Genomic DNA, 14,159 nt, shown 5'->3' on the forward strand with positions numbered 1-14,159 from the left:
AGCCAGTGGCATCCTGGGTTGGCTCAGGAGCAGTGTGGGCAGCAGGACCGGGGAGGTTCTTGTGCCTGTGATCTCCTTCTCCACCACCTCCATGGGCAGCCCATTCCAATGCCAATCACTCTGTGAAGAATGTCCTTCTAGCACCCAGCCTGACCTGCCCTGGCACAGCTTGAGGCTGTGTCCCCTTCTTCTGTCCCTGGCTGCCTGGCAGCAGAGCCCAACCCCACCTGGCCACAGCCTCCCTGCAGGCAGCTGCAGACAGCAATGAGCTCTGCCCTGAGCCTCCTCTGCTGCAGGCTGCACACCCCCAGCTCCCTCAGCCTCTCCTCACAGCAGAGGTGTTCCAACCCCTAGAGCATTTTCATGGCCTCCTCTGGCCCCACTCCATCAGCTCCATGTCCTACCTGCACTCAGAGCTCCAGAGCTGCATGCAGTACTCCAGCTGAGGTCTCCCCAGGGCAGGAGAGAGAAGCAGACTCCTGCCTGCCCAGCTGCTGGCAAGGCTCTATTGATGAAGCCCAAAATGCCATTGGCCCTCCAGGAGTGACCCACAGGTGCTACAGCTCAGCACAAGGTTAACAGCTAACAGCTGTGCTCAGAAGGCTCCTGGGGTCATTGTTGGCCATGAGTGTTGGCAGCTGCCAGGCTGGGAGGGGCTGCAGACACTTTGGATGCCAGGATTATAACAGCCAATCCTGCTCACAAACTGAAGGAGCAGCTGGGGGGGAGGTGAATGACATTTAATAAAGGGAAAGAAACCCCCACAGGATTTGTTCTTAAGGACACAGAGCTGTGGAGAGAGCCCAGAGGGGGCCACAAAGGTGCTGCCAGGGCTGGAGCAGCTCTGCTGTGAGCACAGGCTGAGCGGGCAGGGGAGCAGCTCTGCTGAGCACAGGCTGAGCACAGGCTGAGCGGGCAGGGGTGCAGCAGCAGGGCAGGCTGAGCGGGGCGGGCTGGAGCAGCTCTGCTGAGCACAGGCTGAGCGGGCAGCGGTGCAGCGGCAGGGCAGGCTGAGCGGGGCGGGCTGGAGCAGCTCTGCTGAGCACAGGCTGAGCGGGCAGCGGTGCAGCGGCAGGGCAGGCTGGGCGGGGCGGGCTCGGAGCTCTCTCCCCCCTGGGCTGCGGGCGGGGCCTGCGCGCGCGCGGCGCGGGGCGGAGCGCGGGGCGGCGGCGGTCGCGTGAGCCGTTGCCGTGGCAGCGGAGCCCTCCCCCCGCGGCCGGGCCGGGCCCTCCCAGCATGCCCCGCGGCGGCGGCGGCGGCGGTCGCTGAGCTGCGGCGCCGCTTTTAAATCGTTCCCGCCGCAGGCCGCCGCTGCCGGCCCAGGGAGCCCCGGGGGCGGCGGGGGGCAGGGCACCGCTGCGGCGAGGCCAGGGCGGGCGGACTGGGGGCTTCCCGCTCCGGGCGTCATCGCACGGTGTACGATCTGAGAAGGCCTTTCGGCCTTCGGCCCCGCTCGCCTTCCCCTCGGCCCGGGCCGCTCCTTCCCGAGCAGGGAGACGCACAGCCGCGTGAGGAGATCGGCAGCTCGCTGCGCAGCGCGGCCGCCTCTTGTCTCCTGTGCGGTGCTGAGTCTGGTGCGGGACTGCTAACAAGGTCTGGTAAGCACAGGACGAGGAGGAATGGGTTTGTGCTGGCAGAGGGGAGGTTGAAACTGCATGTGAGGAAAGGGCTCTTGACAGAGAGGGGAGGGAGACACTGGCACGGGTTGCCCAGGGAGCTTGTGGAACACACAAGCTCCCTGGAGGCGCTCAGGACTGGATTGGATGAGGCCTTGAGCGACCTGTTCTAGTGAGAGGTGTCCCTGCCTATGGCAGGAGGCTTGGAACTGGCTGATCCTCGAGGTCCCTTCCAACCTAAACCGTTCTGTGATTCTATGATTTCAGTATCTGCAGAAGTCCTGCAGGAAGGCTGCCAAGGGACTGTTCAGAAGGCCTGGCAGTGATGGGACAGGGGGCAATAGTTGAAGCTGGAGCAGGGGAGGTTTAGGTTGGACATCAGGAGGAAGTTATGTACAATGAGGGGTGAAAGGCTGGACCAGGCTGCCCAGGGATGTGATCCAGGCCTCATCCTTGGAGACATTCAAGATCAGACTTGCTGTGGCCTTGGGCAGCCTGCTCTAGCTGGAGGTGTCTGTGCTGCGTGGGGGGGCTGGACAAGATGAGCTTGGAGGATCCTTTCCAAACCGATTCAGTATGTGAACTTGTGTTAGAAGGTCTCCTGTGATGAAGAAGCAGTGCAAAATGTCCGTGGCAGAAGCAGATTAGCTGTGCTTGGGTACAGCTGGGTTTGCACCTGTAGCACCTGTGTCCAATGTCCGTCTGATTAGTAACTCCTGACAGGCTGGCTTAGCTGTGTATGTGGCTAAAGCAAATCCTGAGTTAAGACACAACCTTGTTTGGTGCTTTTCACCTAATAACTAACCTGATCTCTGATGGCATCCTGGGCTGGCTCAGGAGCAGTGTGAGCAGCAGGACCGGGGCAGTTCTTCTGCCCCTGTGCTCAGCACTGCTCAGGCTGCACCTTGAGTGCTGTGTCCAGTTCTGGGCTCCTCCATTGCAGAGAGATGTTGAGGTGCTGGAAGGTGTCTGGAGAAGGGCAGCAAGGCTGGGGAGGGGCCTGGAGCACAGCCCTGTGAGGAGAGGCTGAGGGAGCTGGGGGTGTGCAGCCTGCAGCAGAGGAGGCTCAGGGCAGAGCTCATTGCTGCCTGCAGCTGCCTGCAGGGAGGCTGTAGCCAGGTGGGGTTGGGCTCTGCTGCCAGGCAGCCAGGGACAGAAGAAGGGGACAGAGCCTGAAGCTGTGCCAGGGCAGGTCTAGGCTGGCTGTGAGGAGGAAGTTGTTGTCAGAGAGAGTAATTGGCATTGGAATGGGCTGCCCAGGGAGGTGGTGGAGTGCCCATGGCTGGAGGTGTTGAAGCCAAGCCTGGCTGGGGCACTTAGTGCCTTTGTCTGGTTGGTTGGGCAGGGTTGGGTGCTAGGCTGGGCTGGGTGAGCTTGGAGCTCTCTGCCAGCCTGCTGCATTCTGTGATTCTGCACGACAGAGATTGAAAGGATGATATTGAATGGATGCTGAAATAATGTGTGCTTAATTGCTTTGATTTGTGATTTGAATGGTGGTGTGAAGGAAACAATAGCAGCTTAAATAAGATTGGTATCTTCTGTAAGGTACAGTCATAGAACTGTAGAACCATTAAGGCCTCCAAGCTCTTCAACCTTCTACCCAACACCCCCATAACCACTCGACCATGTCCCAAAGAGCCACATCTACTCATTCTTTGAACACCTGCAGGGATGGTGACTCCACCACCTTCCCGAGCAGCCTGTTCCAATGCCTCAATTATATGAGCATTTAAGTATTTTTCCCTCCCCTAATATATAGGCATTTAAGGTGATTGCTTTGGCTGTTGCAGGCTGATGATGGTGGGTTAGTAGGCTGTGGTCTGTTCTAGTAGGAAGTATGTTATCTTACTTCTCAAATTGTATCTATATAATTTGGGGATTTTATGCTGTTAATTTTCCTGGGCAGTCTGATCCTGTGAGTGTGTCACAGAACAGAGTTTGTTTCACTGGACTTTGACTAAAAGGCAGGTGTCCAGTCCAAGGCTATGATTTTGTGAGCTCATGATGTGACAAGTCTCTGCTCCTGAAAGGAGAAAGCCTTGCTCCTCCTCCTGCCTGTTTCCTTGGCTCTTTGTTCCTGTCTCCGAGCCAGTACCAGCTGCCTGCTTTCACCGATGATGTAGCTTGTGGGATTTTTCCATGACTCACTGACCCCACAGAAAGACCATTGAGTCTTTTCAGCTTATTGAAGTGTCTTGGCTTCTGGAGTTAATTCAGTTCATGGAAGGGGCTGGTGGGTGACAAATGGCAGGGATGGGGGAGAAGAAAGGAGGAGTGGAACCTCCCATTCCTGGTGACAGTGAGCTCTTGTATTGGATTACACTTTGCCATTAGTCCATTATCTAGTCTTACTCTACACTCTTAAGCAGGGATGAGAAGGGGTAGTGTTTGAAGAGCCACTTGCATTAGGCTGTACTTCTTTTGCCTGCCTCATTATTTCAGGCAAATAGTTTATTGTTTCACAAGATCTTGGCTCATTCAATTAGAGGGAGAAAAAAAGAGAGAAGAAAGAGCATATAAAGAGGTCTAGAGCCTGACAGAAGCAGGCAAATGGGTTCAACCATGCATTGTGTGAAACAGCTGTTTGGCTTTCCACAGAATCTGCTGGCAATTTTACTGCTTGAACAAAACATGGCACAGGGCTAAATAGTGCTGGATTTTTTCACCAGTTGTTGCAAAACTATGTTCATTCTGTCATCCGTTAAAACCCTCTTCCAAGGTGATCACTTCATGTGTTTTAAGTGTGGCTGTGACTTCTGGCTGTCACCCAGGTGAGTTACCAATACGTGCTTCTAGCAATCCTGTGATTTGATTATGGCAGGAAAGCTGCTCTGAGTTAAAAATAAATAGAATTGATTTGATGCATTTTTATTTTCTCTGCATGCAAAATTTCTTGCCATGAAAAAAAAAAATAAAGCCAGAATGAAAATAATAATAGCTGAAAAAAAACCTCATGGAACTAAAAAAGCCCTTTGAGGATGCTTAGTTATAAAGAAGAGAGAGATGTGAAATAGGCTTTTGGGCAACATTCCTCTCTGCCTGAAAAGAAACAGCTGGAGAAGAAAATCAAGAGAAAGGTGATTCTTGGAAAGGTCACTGAGCTGCTCCACTTCTCTGGGTACGCTGCAACAAATATTGCAAGTTTAGCTCCTGAGCTCCAGCACTCTGCAGCAATGCCTTTGTGTGGACACCTGCACAAAAACATGTTGAAATTTCATAGGATGAGCCTGGGGCATCTGGTACAAGGTTGCAGTTCTGCAGGAGGTTCTGTGAAAGTGTGCTTGTGGAGAAACAGTTTTGCATACGATGTGCCTTTGTTTCTTTAAAGCCTGTGTTATGGTTCACAGATGTTCACTACATCTTGAGCAGCTCTGCAGGCAGGAGAGGAAAGACTTGAAACTAGTGTTCCTTTAAAGCATTTCTCAAAACCCATGGCTGTGCCCTTGTGTAATTCTGAAGACTATTTAAGGTCTGCTCATTGGCTCTGAGGAAATTAGCACAGAATAAATTCTTAGTGATACACTTCAAGTATTTGTAGCCCTAAACAACATTGGCTGTTGAGAGATCACTGCCACCGACTGTTTTGTGCTTTAGAAGAGGAAAGAACCCCACATTCTTATTTGTAAGGATGTGAGTAGGTCAAATGTTACAGTTGCAATGAATGATGTCAAGGAAGAAGCTGTTGTGAAGTAAAGAATTCTGAATCTTGAGCGCCTTTCAGTTGCCACCAAGGCTGCAGTTCAAGACATTGGCCACCAGGTGTCGCTGCAAGCCAGAGGAGTGTTGCTCCCTGAGCTGCCGCCCGCGGAGGGCTTTGCAGCTCGAAACTATTGTTTGAAGCTGCATTTCCCCCGCTCCCTGCTTTCCTTTTTCCTTTTCCATGCAGCCTCCATGCGGATGAATGCGTGCCCAGGTGTGTCTTGCTGTATGATTTGTATGTAAGAGTTGTGAGCACACACAGGGCAGGGTGGATTTGAGAATACAAAAGGGTGTTGCGTTTAGCTTCTCCCTTTGGCTGATGTGCTCCCAGGACATGCTGCATGTTTTGGGTGTCTTTGACTTCAGATCTGTTATGACACTTCAGAAATGCTTCTTACTCGAGTGAGCTGTGGGATTGCTGAGCCAGGGCTGGATGTAAGGAAGAAGTTCTTCACAGCAAGAGTGTTTGGCATTGGAATGGGCTGCCCGGGGTAGGTGGTAGAGTCACCGTGCCTGGAGGTGCTTAAAAAGAGACTGGATGAGGCACTTAGTGCCAAGGTTTAGTTAATTAGAAGGTATTAGGTGATAGGATGGACTCTATGAAGGTCTTTTCCAACCTGATTTATTCTGTGATTCAGACCTGACATTAAATCCTGTGTTGCTAACTCTGAGCTTTGGTTTTCAGTTTCATAGTTACATTTGGTGTCTCTAGCTTGTGAAAGTAGAGACCTGACACAGAGAAAAGAACCAACCAACTGGTGGTTGGGGGGTTTTGAGTGTTGTTGTTGGGGTTTTGCCAGTTCTTGTACAGATGTTGATTTAACAATGGAAAGTGTCTATATTTGGAAATTGCCTTTATATCTCAACAACCATCAAAGTGAAAAATAGATTCTGCACTGATCTGAAGGGTCTTCAGAACCTGTGCTGTTACTGCTTGAAATTGTTCTACATACAAGACAGTCACTGAGGAGAACATTCTCTGTTTTCACTTCTTTCCCCTTACTCTCAGCAAATTTAAGTAAAGCCAAATAGAGAGTTGCTGTTGTAATTTTTGCATGTACTGGTGGTGTAACTCTGGTAGATTTCCCTCCAACCATTCCCAGCTTTAGTGATGGAGGAAAGAAAAAATGGGAAAGAAAATGTAAACCTAGAGCTAGAGAGGTGATTCTGCCACTTTGCTCTAGTAGACCTCACCTGGAGTACTGCATCCAGCTCTGGAGCCCTCAACACAGGCAGGACATGGACCTGAGGGAGTGGGTACAGAGGAGACCACATAAATGATCCAGGGTTTGGGGCAGCTCTGCTGTGAGGACAGGCTGAGGAAGCTGGGGATGTTCAGCCTGACAGGAGAAGGCTCCAGGGACACTTAAGAGCTGCCTGCCAGTACCTGAAGGGGCTACAATAAGGCTGCAGAGGGACTGTTTGCAAAGGCCTATGGGGACAAGCTGAGGGCAGTGGTTTGAAATGAGAGCAGAGCAGATTGAGGTTGGATGTGAGGAACAAGTCCTGCACCAGGAGGCTTCTGGAACACGGCAACAGGCTGCCCAGGGAGGTGGTTGGGCTCCATGCCTGCAGGTATTCAAGGTCAGGGCTGTGAGCAGCCTGCTCTAGCGGAGGCTGTCTGCTGAGTGCAAGGGAGTTGGACTCCTCCTTACCCAAAGCATTCTGTGATTCTGTGGCTTTTTTGGGCATTATTAGGCCTTAGTGAAATGGGCACTGACATACAACAGTTTTTTCCTATATGGAAGGCAGATTTTCATCTTGCCGATAGTTCAGGGGTTTATAAAACCAAATGCTAAGTGCTAAGATTGATCCATCAAAGCTGTTGTTTGAGATTGATCCAAGAATGGTTTCAGGAGTGCAGCGATAGAAAAGATTCTGTGTCCAGCTGCCCAGGCAGGGGGCCTGAGGTTCTATGCAGTGATAGTGGAGGTTTAACCTTTGAATTTTAGTTTGTACAATGTTACACTGTGCAGCTGCTGAGTTCCACTTTGTGCACCGCAGCTATAGAGCTCTCAGCTCTGCCTCCAGCTATGCCAGAACCTGAAATAAATGCTTTTGAGGTTTGGAACTTCCCTAAAATTTAGACAGTCTACCCTCCCCCAGATGCTTTAAAACTGTCAGTACTGCTCAGCCCAATAACCTTGCTTCTAATAGCAAGGAGAACTAATGAGGCATGCTGGAACACTTCCTCATCTCTCAGCATCTGCTGATTTGCAGGGCTCTCACACCAATCTGATGTCACATTTAGCAGGGCCCTTTCTGGAAAGGTCAGAGGAAACCATGAGATAAGATTTGCAGATGAGGAAGTGACGCGTTTCAGTGATGTGTTTCAGGGCTGAGCTGTGAGCAGGCATCTTCCACACTATCCATGGCATTTTAACTCTTCTCTAGAGAGGCCTTATTAGGAAATCAACAAGGGAACCAGCCTGCTCTTCTTCTATCTGGAATGATGGTGTATGGAGTAGTACATCTTGCTAGGATGGCGTGACAGAGTGTGACTGTCATGAGCAGTAAAAGCTCTATGTGTCTGATGTCCATGGCCTCTGCCTGAGCTCTGGTTAGCAAGCCTTCACTGGGGCATTGCTAGCATCACACTTGGATTCTCAGTCTACAGCACAAGTAAGAATAACAAGAGTAATGTCTCCAGAGAAGGGCAGCAAGGCTGGGGAGAGGCCCAGATCACAGCCCTGTGAGGAGAGGCTGAGGGAGCTGGGGGGGTGCAGCCTGCAGCAGAGGAGGCTCAGGGCAGAGCTCATTGCTGCCTGCAGCTGCCTGCAGGGAGGCTGTAGCCAGGTGGGGTTGGGCTCTGCTGCCAGGCAGCCAGGGAGAGAAGAAGGGGACACAGCCTGAAGCTGTGCCAGGGCAGGTTCAGGCTGGCTGTGAGGAGGAAGTTGTTGTCAGAGAGAGTGATTGGCATTGGAATGGGCTGCCCAGGGAGGTGGTGGAGTTGCCGTGGCTGGAGGTGTTGCAGCCAAGCCTGGCTGGGGCACTGAGTGCCATGGTCTGGTTGGTTGGGCAGGGCTGGGTGCTAGGCTGGGCTGGATGAGCTTAGAGGTCCTTCCAACCTGCTGGATTCTGTGATTCTGTGATTTCATGTAATCTCTCAGAAAGAAGTGCTTGTGCAGCTTTTATTTGTTTGTATTGATTCCATTTCCATGTTGAAATTGATTCTGTGCCCCTGGAAGGGCTCTCTGCGAAGAAGCAGAGAAGGGTTGCCCTTTCAGTGCAGGTTTCTCTTCTAACCAAGCAAAGCCAGGAGTCTTCTGTGCTGAAGGCAAAAGCAGTGTGTGAAGTCCCTGAGCTGTGCCTGTACTCAATTGCTAATTCCATGTCCTTGTCTTTGTTCAGGTGGTGTGGTCTTCAGAGCCAGCAGCAGCAAAAGTGGACGGCAGCGAGGTTAGCTCGAGATTAATCGTGGGTTTGTCCTCTCCATACTCCCTGTGAGCAGTCATCCTAAAATGCAGGCTTCGGGCAGCCTCCTTCCTCCTGTGCTTGGGAGCTGTGATGCAGCCAGTTCCCAAGAGCTGCAGAAGCTTCTGGCTGATGAGAAAATGCGATGTGATCTCCATAAAGCCAACTACCAGACTCTGAAGGCAGAGCTTCTAAGGTACGCTCATTTAAGCAGGATTCTTCATTTGAGCTGCTGAGAGGTGGAGCTAAACGTTAGGTGGAAGGGATTTGTGTGTGTGAGAGAGCTGTTTCTGTAGTTAAGGACAGATTTGGGCACTGCTCGTATCAGAACAGAAACAATTCCCAAGGAAACAATCCCAAGGACCTGGAGACCCAACAGAAGGAGGTGCAGCCTGTGCCACATCAGTGCCACAGTAGTGCTGGTACTTCAGTAAACCTCATTCTTCAGCACCCTCAGTGCACAGGGCACTAATTGCTGGGTAGAGGGAGAAGAGATTGCTTCTTACAGCCACAGGCCTCTGCACAGAGGCTGCTTTGCCCCCACTCCCCCCAAGGATCATCTCTCAGAGACCCCTGCCACCTTTTTAGTTTAGGCAGGAATGGCTGTGCCAGACCAGCAGCTGCCTGGACAAGAGAAAATGCCCTCAGGTTGTGCCAGGAGAGGTTTAGGTTGGAAACTAGGAAAAATTTCTTCCCCAGAATGGTCAAGCCCTGAGAGAGGCTGCCCAGGGAAATGGTGAAGTCAACCTCTGACATCCTGTCAGCCTGTGATCCCATCCCTGAGGAGATTTAAGAGCCACGTGGATGTGCTGGAGGACATGGTTTAGTGGTGAGCTGGCAGTGCTGGCGTTATGGTTGGACTCCATGGTCTTAAAGGGCTCTTCTAAGCAAAGTGGCTGTCTGGATCTCTTGTCTTTCTGCTCTTCTGTTTGTTTCCAAATACTAGGTCACTTTTCAGGATACTGCAGGCAGAGGATGTTAATAACTTGGTATTTGTATGTTTGTTTCTGCGTGGGAGCTTTTGGAGAGGGAAATACAAGCTGAGTCTTGCTTTTTATCCTGCAGCTTGCAGGAGGAGTATAGAAGATCCCAGGATGAAGTGGAGAGGCTGGCGGCTGAGAGGCAAACTGAACGTGACAGCTTCCAGTTACTCCTTGCTGACTGCCAAGAGCAATTGCTGGGTAAAACACAAGAGGTGGAAAAGCTGAAGATGCAGGTGGGGTAGCTTACTGGCAACCCTTGGTATGAATTTCAATCTGTGCATGTGTTTCTGTAGATGCCAAGTTCCTGAAGGCCCCTTCCAACCCAAAGCGTTCTGTGAATCTATGAACAGATTTCACATCTCTTGAGTTTCACCCAGCCTCAGTAATGCTGCTGCCTTAGAGTGCCTTTGGGTTCAAATGGCTTTTTTCTTGTATAACTGAATCTTTCAAATCCTGTTGCTTTGGTCTGTGTTGATAATAAGAACCCCCCCAGCCCCAAAGCTCTTTTTTATGTAGGGAGGGACATCTGCCCTGGAGGACAACTTAAATCTCCAGACTTATTAAGATAAGTGATTGGGAAAATAGTTGTTTCTGTTCACAATGACAGCTGTCTTCATCTTAAAAACCCCCACACAGACACAACCCCACCCCACTCGGGATTTAAGCTAAGTTGGATGATGCTTTCTATAGCTGCTTGTTTCCTTAAACTAGTGCAGGACTTCCTGGGAGACAAATGTAGCATCTAACAAAGGGTCCCAATGGAGGAGATGGACCTCAGTGCCAGAACTAGGATTAGTGTTCAGGGACTTCAGAGTACAGAAAAACAGAATCATAGAACCAGTCAGGATTGGAAGGGACCACAAGGATCAGCCAGTTCCAACCCCCTGCCATGCCCAGGGACACCTCACACTAGAGCAGGCTGTCCACAGCCTCGTCCAGCCCGGCCTGAAACACCTCCAGGGATCAGGCTTCCACCACCTCCCTGGGCAACCCCTGCCAGGCTCTCACCACCCTCATGCTGAGCAACTTCTTCCTAACACCCAGGCTGAATCTCCCCATTTTCAGCTTTTTTTTGGTTGCTCCCTGACGGCCTCAAAAGTCCCTCCCCAGCTTTCTTGTAGCCCCCTTCAGATCATGGAAGGCCACAATAGGGTCCCCTGGGAACCTTCTCCTCTCCAGCCTGAATAAACTCCAAGCTGTCACAGGATGTGGATGGCGTTTTTGTTTTCAACCCTTTATCTTGCTTTGCTACCCATAGCCTGGGAAAGGTAACAAAATGCCATGCAGCATGGAGCTTAGAGCAGGGAAGCTCTCCTGACCTTAGATTTATTTCACACTGGTACCCATGTATCTCTTGAAGAACATCTTCCAGCTTTGGTTTGCTGTTGCTCATTTTGGCTCTTTGGGGTCAGTTCACTTCATGCTGGATCTTTTCCCCAAACTCTCCATCCTTCATCTTTTACGCTCCGCACCCTCCTCAAAGACATACATCTCTTGGCAGCTCAGCTTGACATTTCTGTTTCTTCTGCCAGTAAATAGTGACATTTGAAATGCTTGCTATCTGCCCAGAATATGATCAGCTCATTAATAGAATGGTTGGGTTGGGGTTTTTTGCTTTTATAACTATCAAAAACGTATTAGAAGACCATAGAAAATTAAAGCAGGAATCCTAAAATCGTAATGGAACTCATTTCTTCTTAGTCATTTTTCCTAGGACACGATAAATAAATGAGTGTGACTAATTATTTATGATGCCTCTGTGTCTTAAGGTGCTAACCCCTCAGAAATTAGAGCTGTTAAAAGCACAAATCCAGCAGGAACTGGAATCTCCTATGGCAGAACGTTATCGGAAGCTAGAAAATGTAAGTGCTTGGTATTGAAAGTCTGTTTCTCTAGGTCAGTGGTTACCACTTTATAGTGATTCCTAAAACCTTGGAAAATTAAAACTGAGCAGGGAGCAAATGATCACATTCTTTGTCTGGTACTGCTGCCCTGGGCAGTGAATGTCAAAGGGGCAGAAATTGGGATTCAGGTTGGTAAATGTGGTTTCTGAAATGCTGGGAGCATTGTGTGGGCATTTGAAGGAAATCAAGCTGAAAGCTCCTGTGATTGATAGTTTGGGGTTGGGTCTGTTTGTTTGTCTTTTTCTGGCTTAGGAAGTGGAAAGATACAGGACAGAGTATAACAAACTCCGTTATGAGCATGCCTTTCTGAAGTCAGAGTTTGCACATCAGAGCGAAGCACATGCACGGGTTTTGGAAGAGAAGAAGATAAAGCACGAGGCTGAGGTACAGGGAGTGGTCCAGCAGCTTCAGGTGGCTCTGGTGCCCGAGCTGCTCGAACGTGGTGCAAGTGCTGTGCTGGGGGGGAGTATCAGCTTGACACCCATTCACACTGGGGTCTTTGTTTCCTTTCTCTGCATCTCCCAGACCCTTTTCTGCCTTGGCCTCAAGCTGTCTCTGGGTTTGTTCAGTGATGTGTTGCAATACCATTTTGGCAGCAGGAGCAGACTTGCCTTCTGATAAATGACAGCTAGCCTGTAGCTTCACTTAATGCTTTGCATCACATCTGTGATGGAATTTGAGACATTGAGGTTAATAAATTATCTGAGCAACTGATGTGAATTTAGATTTTAAATTACTTCTGTAGCAACTCATCCAAGAAGAAGACAGCAAAAGATACTGCTAATACCAGGCGAGAGGATGCTTTGCAGCTAAGCTGGATTGTGACAGTGATGGTCAACTGAAACCTTTGCTGACTTTGTTTCAGTTGCATTAACTCTCCAAGAAACCACTCATGAGTCTTCTGGTTCAGAATTGGACTTTCAAAGTGCAGCTAAATAATTTTAAACAGATGCAGCAGTACCAATGGCTGTTGCATAGCTCATTTGCATATTCATTTAAGTGTCTGTCTGGGGGCAGATATCCCAAGATGTCAGGTTTGAATGTATTAGTCCAGACTTGAGCAATCTTCCCTTTCAAAATCAGTCCAGCTTTGCAAATGCATTACACTCAAAGCTGAACAGCAGCTCTGTGTTGTCCTTGTGCTGGAGACACCAGAACTGGAGGCAGGATTTGAGGTGGTGGTCTCACAACTCAGGCAAAAACTGCCTGGAAGCCTGGCAGTAGAACTGTCTGTTGATGTTCCTGCTCTAAGAAAACAAACACAAATGTGATTTCTTGATGGTTTAGAGGCACACTGCTATTTCCTGAGTTGTCAGCTGCTGTGCTTGTTGCTGCTTGCCAGCCACCCAGTGTGAAAGCTCTTCTTTTTCTGCTGCACACCCCTCAGATTGCAAGGCTGGATAAAGATAAAGAGGAGCTCCGTCATCAGCTGCTCAGCGTTGATCCCACGAGGGACAGCAAGCGTGTGGAGGCTCTCTCTAGAGAAAAGGCACAGCTCTGTCAGAAACTGAAAGGCTTGGAAGCAGAAGTAGCAGAACTAAGAGCAGAAAGGGACAACTGTGGGGCTCAAGCTGAAAGTGTTCAGCGAGTGCAAGTCCGACAGCTGGCTGAGGTGCAGGCTGTGGTCAGGTCTCTAGAGGTAAGAATTAGTCTTTCTTTTTTCCTTTAACTTTGCCTCTTTGTAGAGCAGTGAGAACAATGCTTGGCCTGGTAGAACTGCCACTGAAGTCACTGATCATTGTGCCTTTGACTCCACAGATTGTTAAATCTGGAGTGTACAAGTGCAGGTTCGCGAGCTGGGTGTTGTGCCCTGACTGCAGGAGGATGCAGAGCTCAGCTCCAGGTTCTGCTGCATGGGCTCCTTTCTAAATGTGGGAGAGAGGCCTGTTTGCAGCCAGAGGGTAGTCGAGGCAGCGCTCACCACTTGGAGTTAGGTTATTAACACATTGTCAGCACCTTTGTCACAGAGAGCTCTGAATTCTTTCACAAGTGGCGTGGAATGCTCCCAGTTTCTCTGCAGAATCACAGAGTGGTCAGGGTTGGAAGGGACCTCCAGAGGTCAGCTCTTCCACCCCTTCTGCAGTAAGGAGGGGCAGCCTCAACTAAATCAGTTAAGCCTTTCCCTGTCTGTCCTCTGTCTTGCTTACCTCTGCCTCTGCTTTGTCCAGCATTTCCAACACATTGCTGCAATTGTTTAGTTGTTGGCTGTTGCTCTCCCTTAAAGAGCCTTTGGTCTTTGTGGCCTGTTGTGTGTTTCCCAGGGTTCCACTCTCTTCCTGATCTGTGGCCTTCAGTCCTCCTGTCCATTCTTGCTGCCTCTATAGAATCATAGAATCAAGCAGGTTGGAAGAGCTCATCCAGCCCAGCCTAGCACCTAGCCCTGGCCAAGCAACCAGACCACTAAGTGTCCCAGCCAGGCTTGGCTTCAACACCTCCAGGCACAGCAGCTCCACCACCTCCCTGGGCAGCCCATTCCAGTGCCAATCACTCTCTCTGCCAACGACTTCCTCCTAACATCCAGCCTGAACCTGCTCTGGCACAAC

At 50.2% G+C, this 14,159-nt stretch overlaps 1 protein-coding gene across 4 annotated transcripts in view; it reads left to right on the top strand.

Annotated features, from left to right (window-relative positions):
- Positions 1-1,326: 1,326 nt before the first annotated feature.
- Positions 1,327-14,159, top strand: part of CEP83 (centrosomal protein 83) — a 30,263-nt gene continuing 17,430 nt past the window's right edge. Inside the window, exons 1-6 of one of the 4 annotated variants that reach the window (XM_064154900.1) lie at positions 1,327-1,598; positions 8,667-8,925; positions 9,795-9,945; positions 11,482-11,574; positions 11,869-12,000; positions 13,004-13,255. In XM_064154900.1, coding sequence (XP_064010970.1) covers positions 8,777-8,925; positions 9,795-9,945; positions 11,482-11,574; positions 11,869-12,000; positions 13,004-13,255 — 777 coding nt within the window. In that variant the 5' untranslated portion in view covers positions 1,327-1,598; positions 8,667-8,776. The remainder of the gene's footprint in view (positions 1,599-8,666; positions 8,926-9,794; positions 9,946-11,481; positions 11,575-11,868; positions 12,001-13,003; positions 13,256-14,159) is intronic. The other 3 variants (XM_064154901.1, XM_064154902.1, XM_064154903.1) reach the window with 3 other exon arrangements.

The sequence above is a fragment of the Pogoniulus pusillus genome, chromosome 15 (genome assembly GCF_015220805.1).
Source record: "Pogoniulus pusillus isolate bPogPus1 chromosome 15, bPogPus1.pri, whole genome shotgun sequence".
Taxonomy (NCBI): domain Eukaryota; kingdom Metazoa; phylum Chordata; class Aves; order Piciformes; family Lybiidae; genus Pogoniulus; species Pogoniulus pusillus.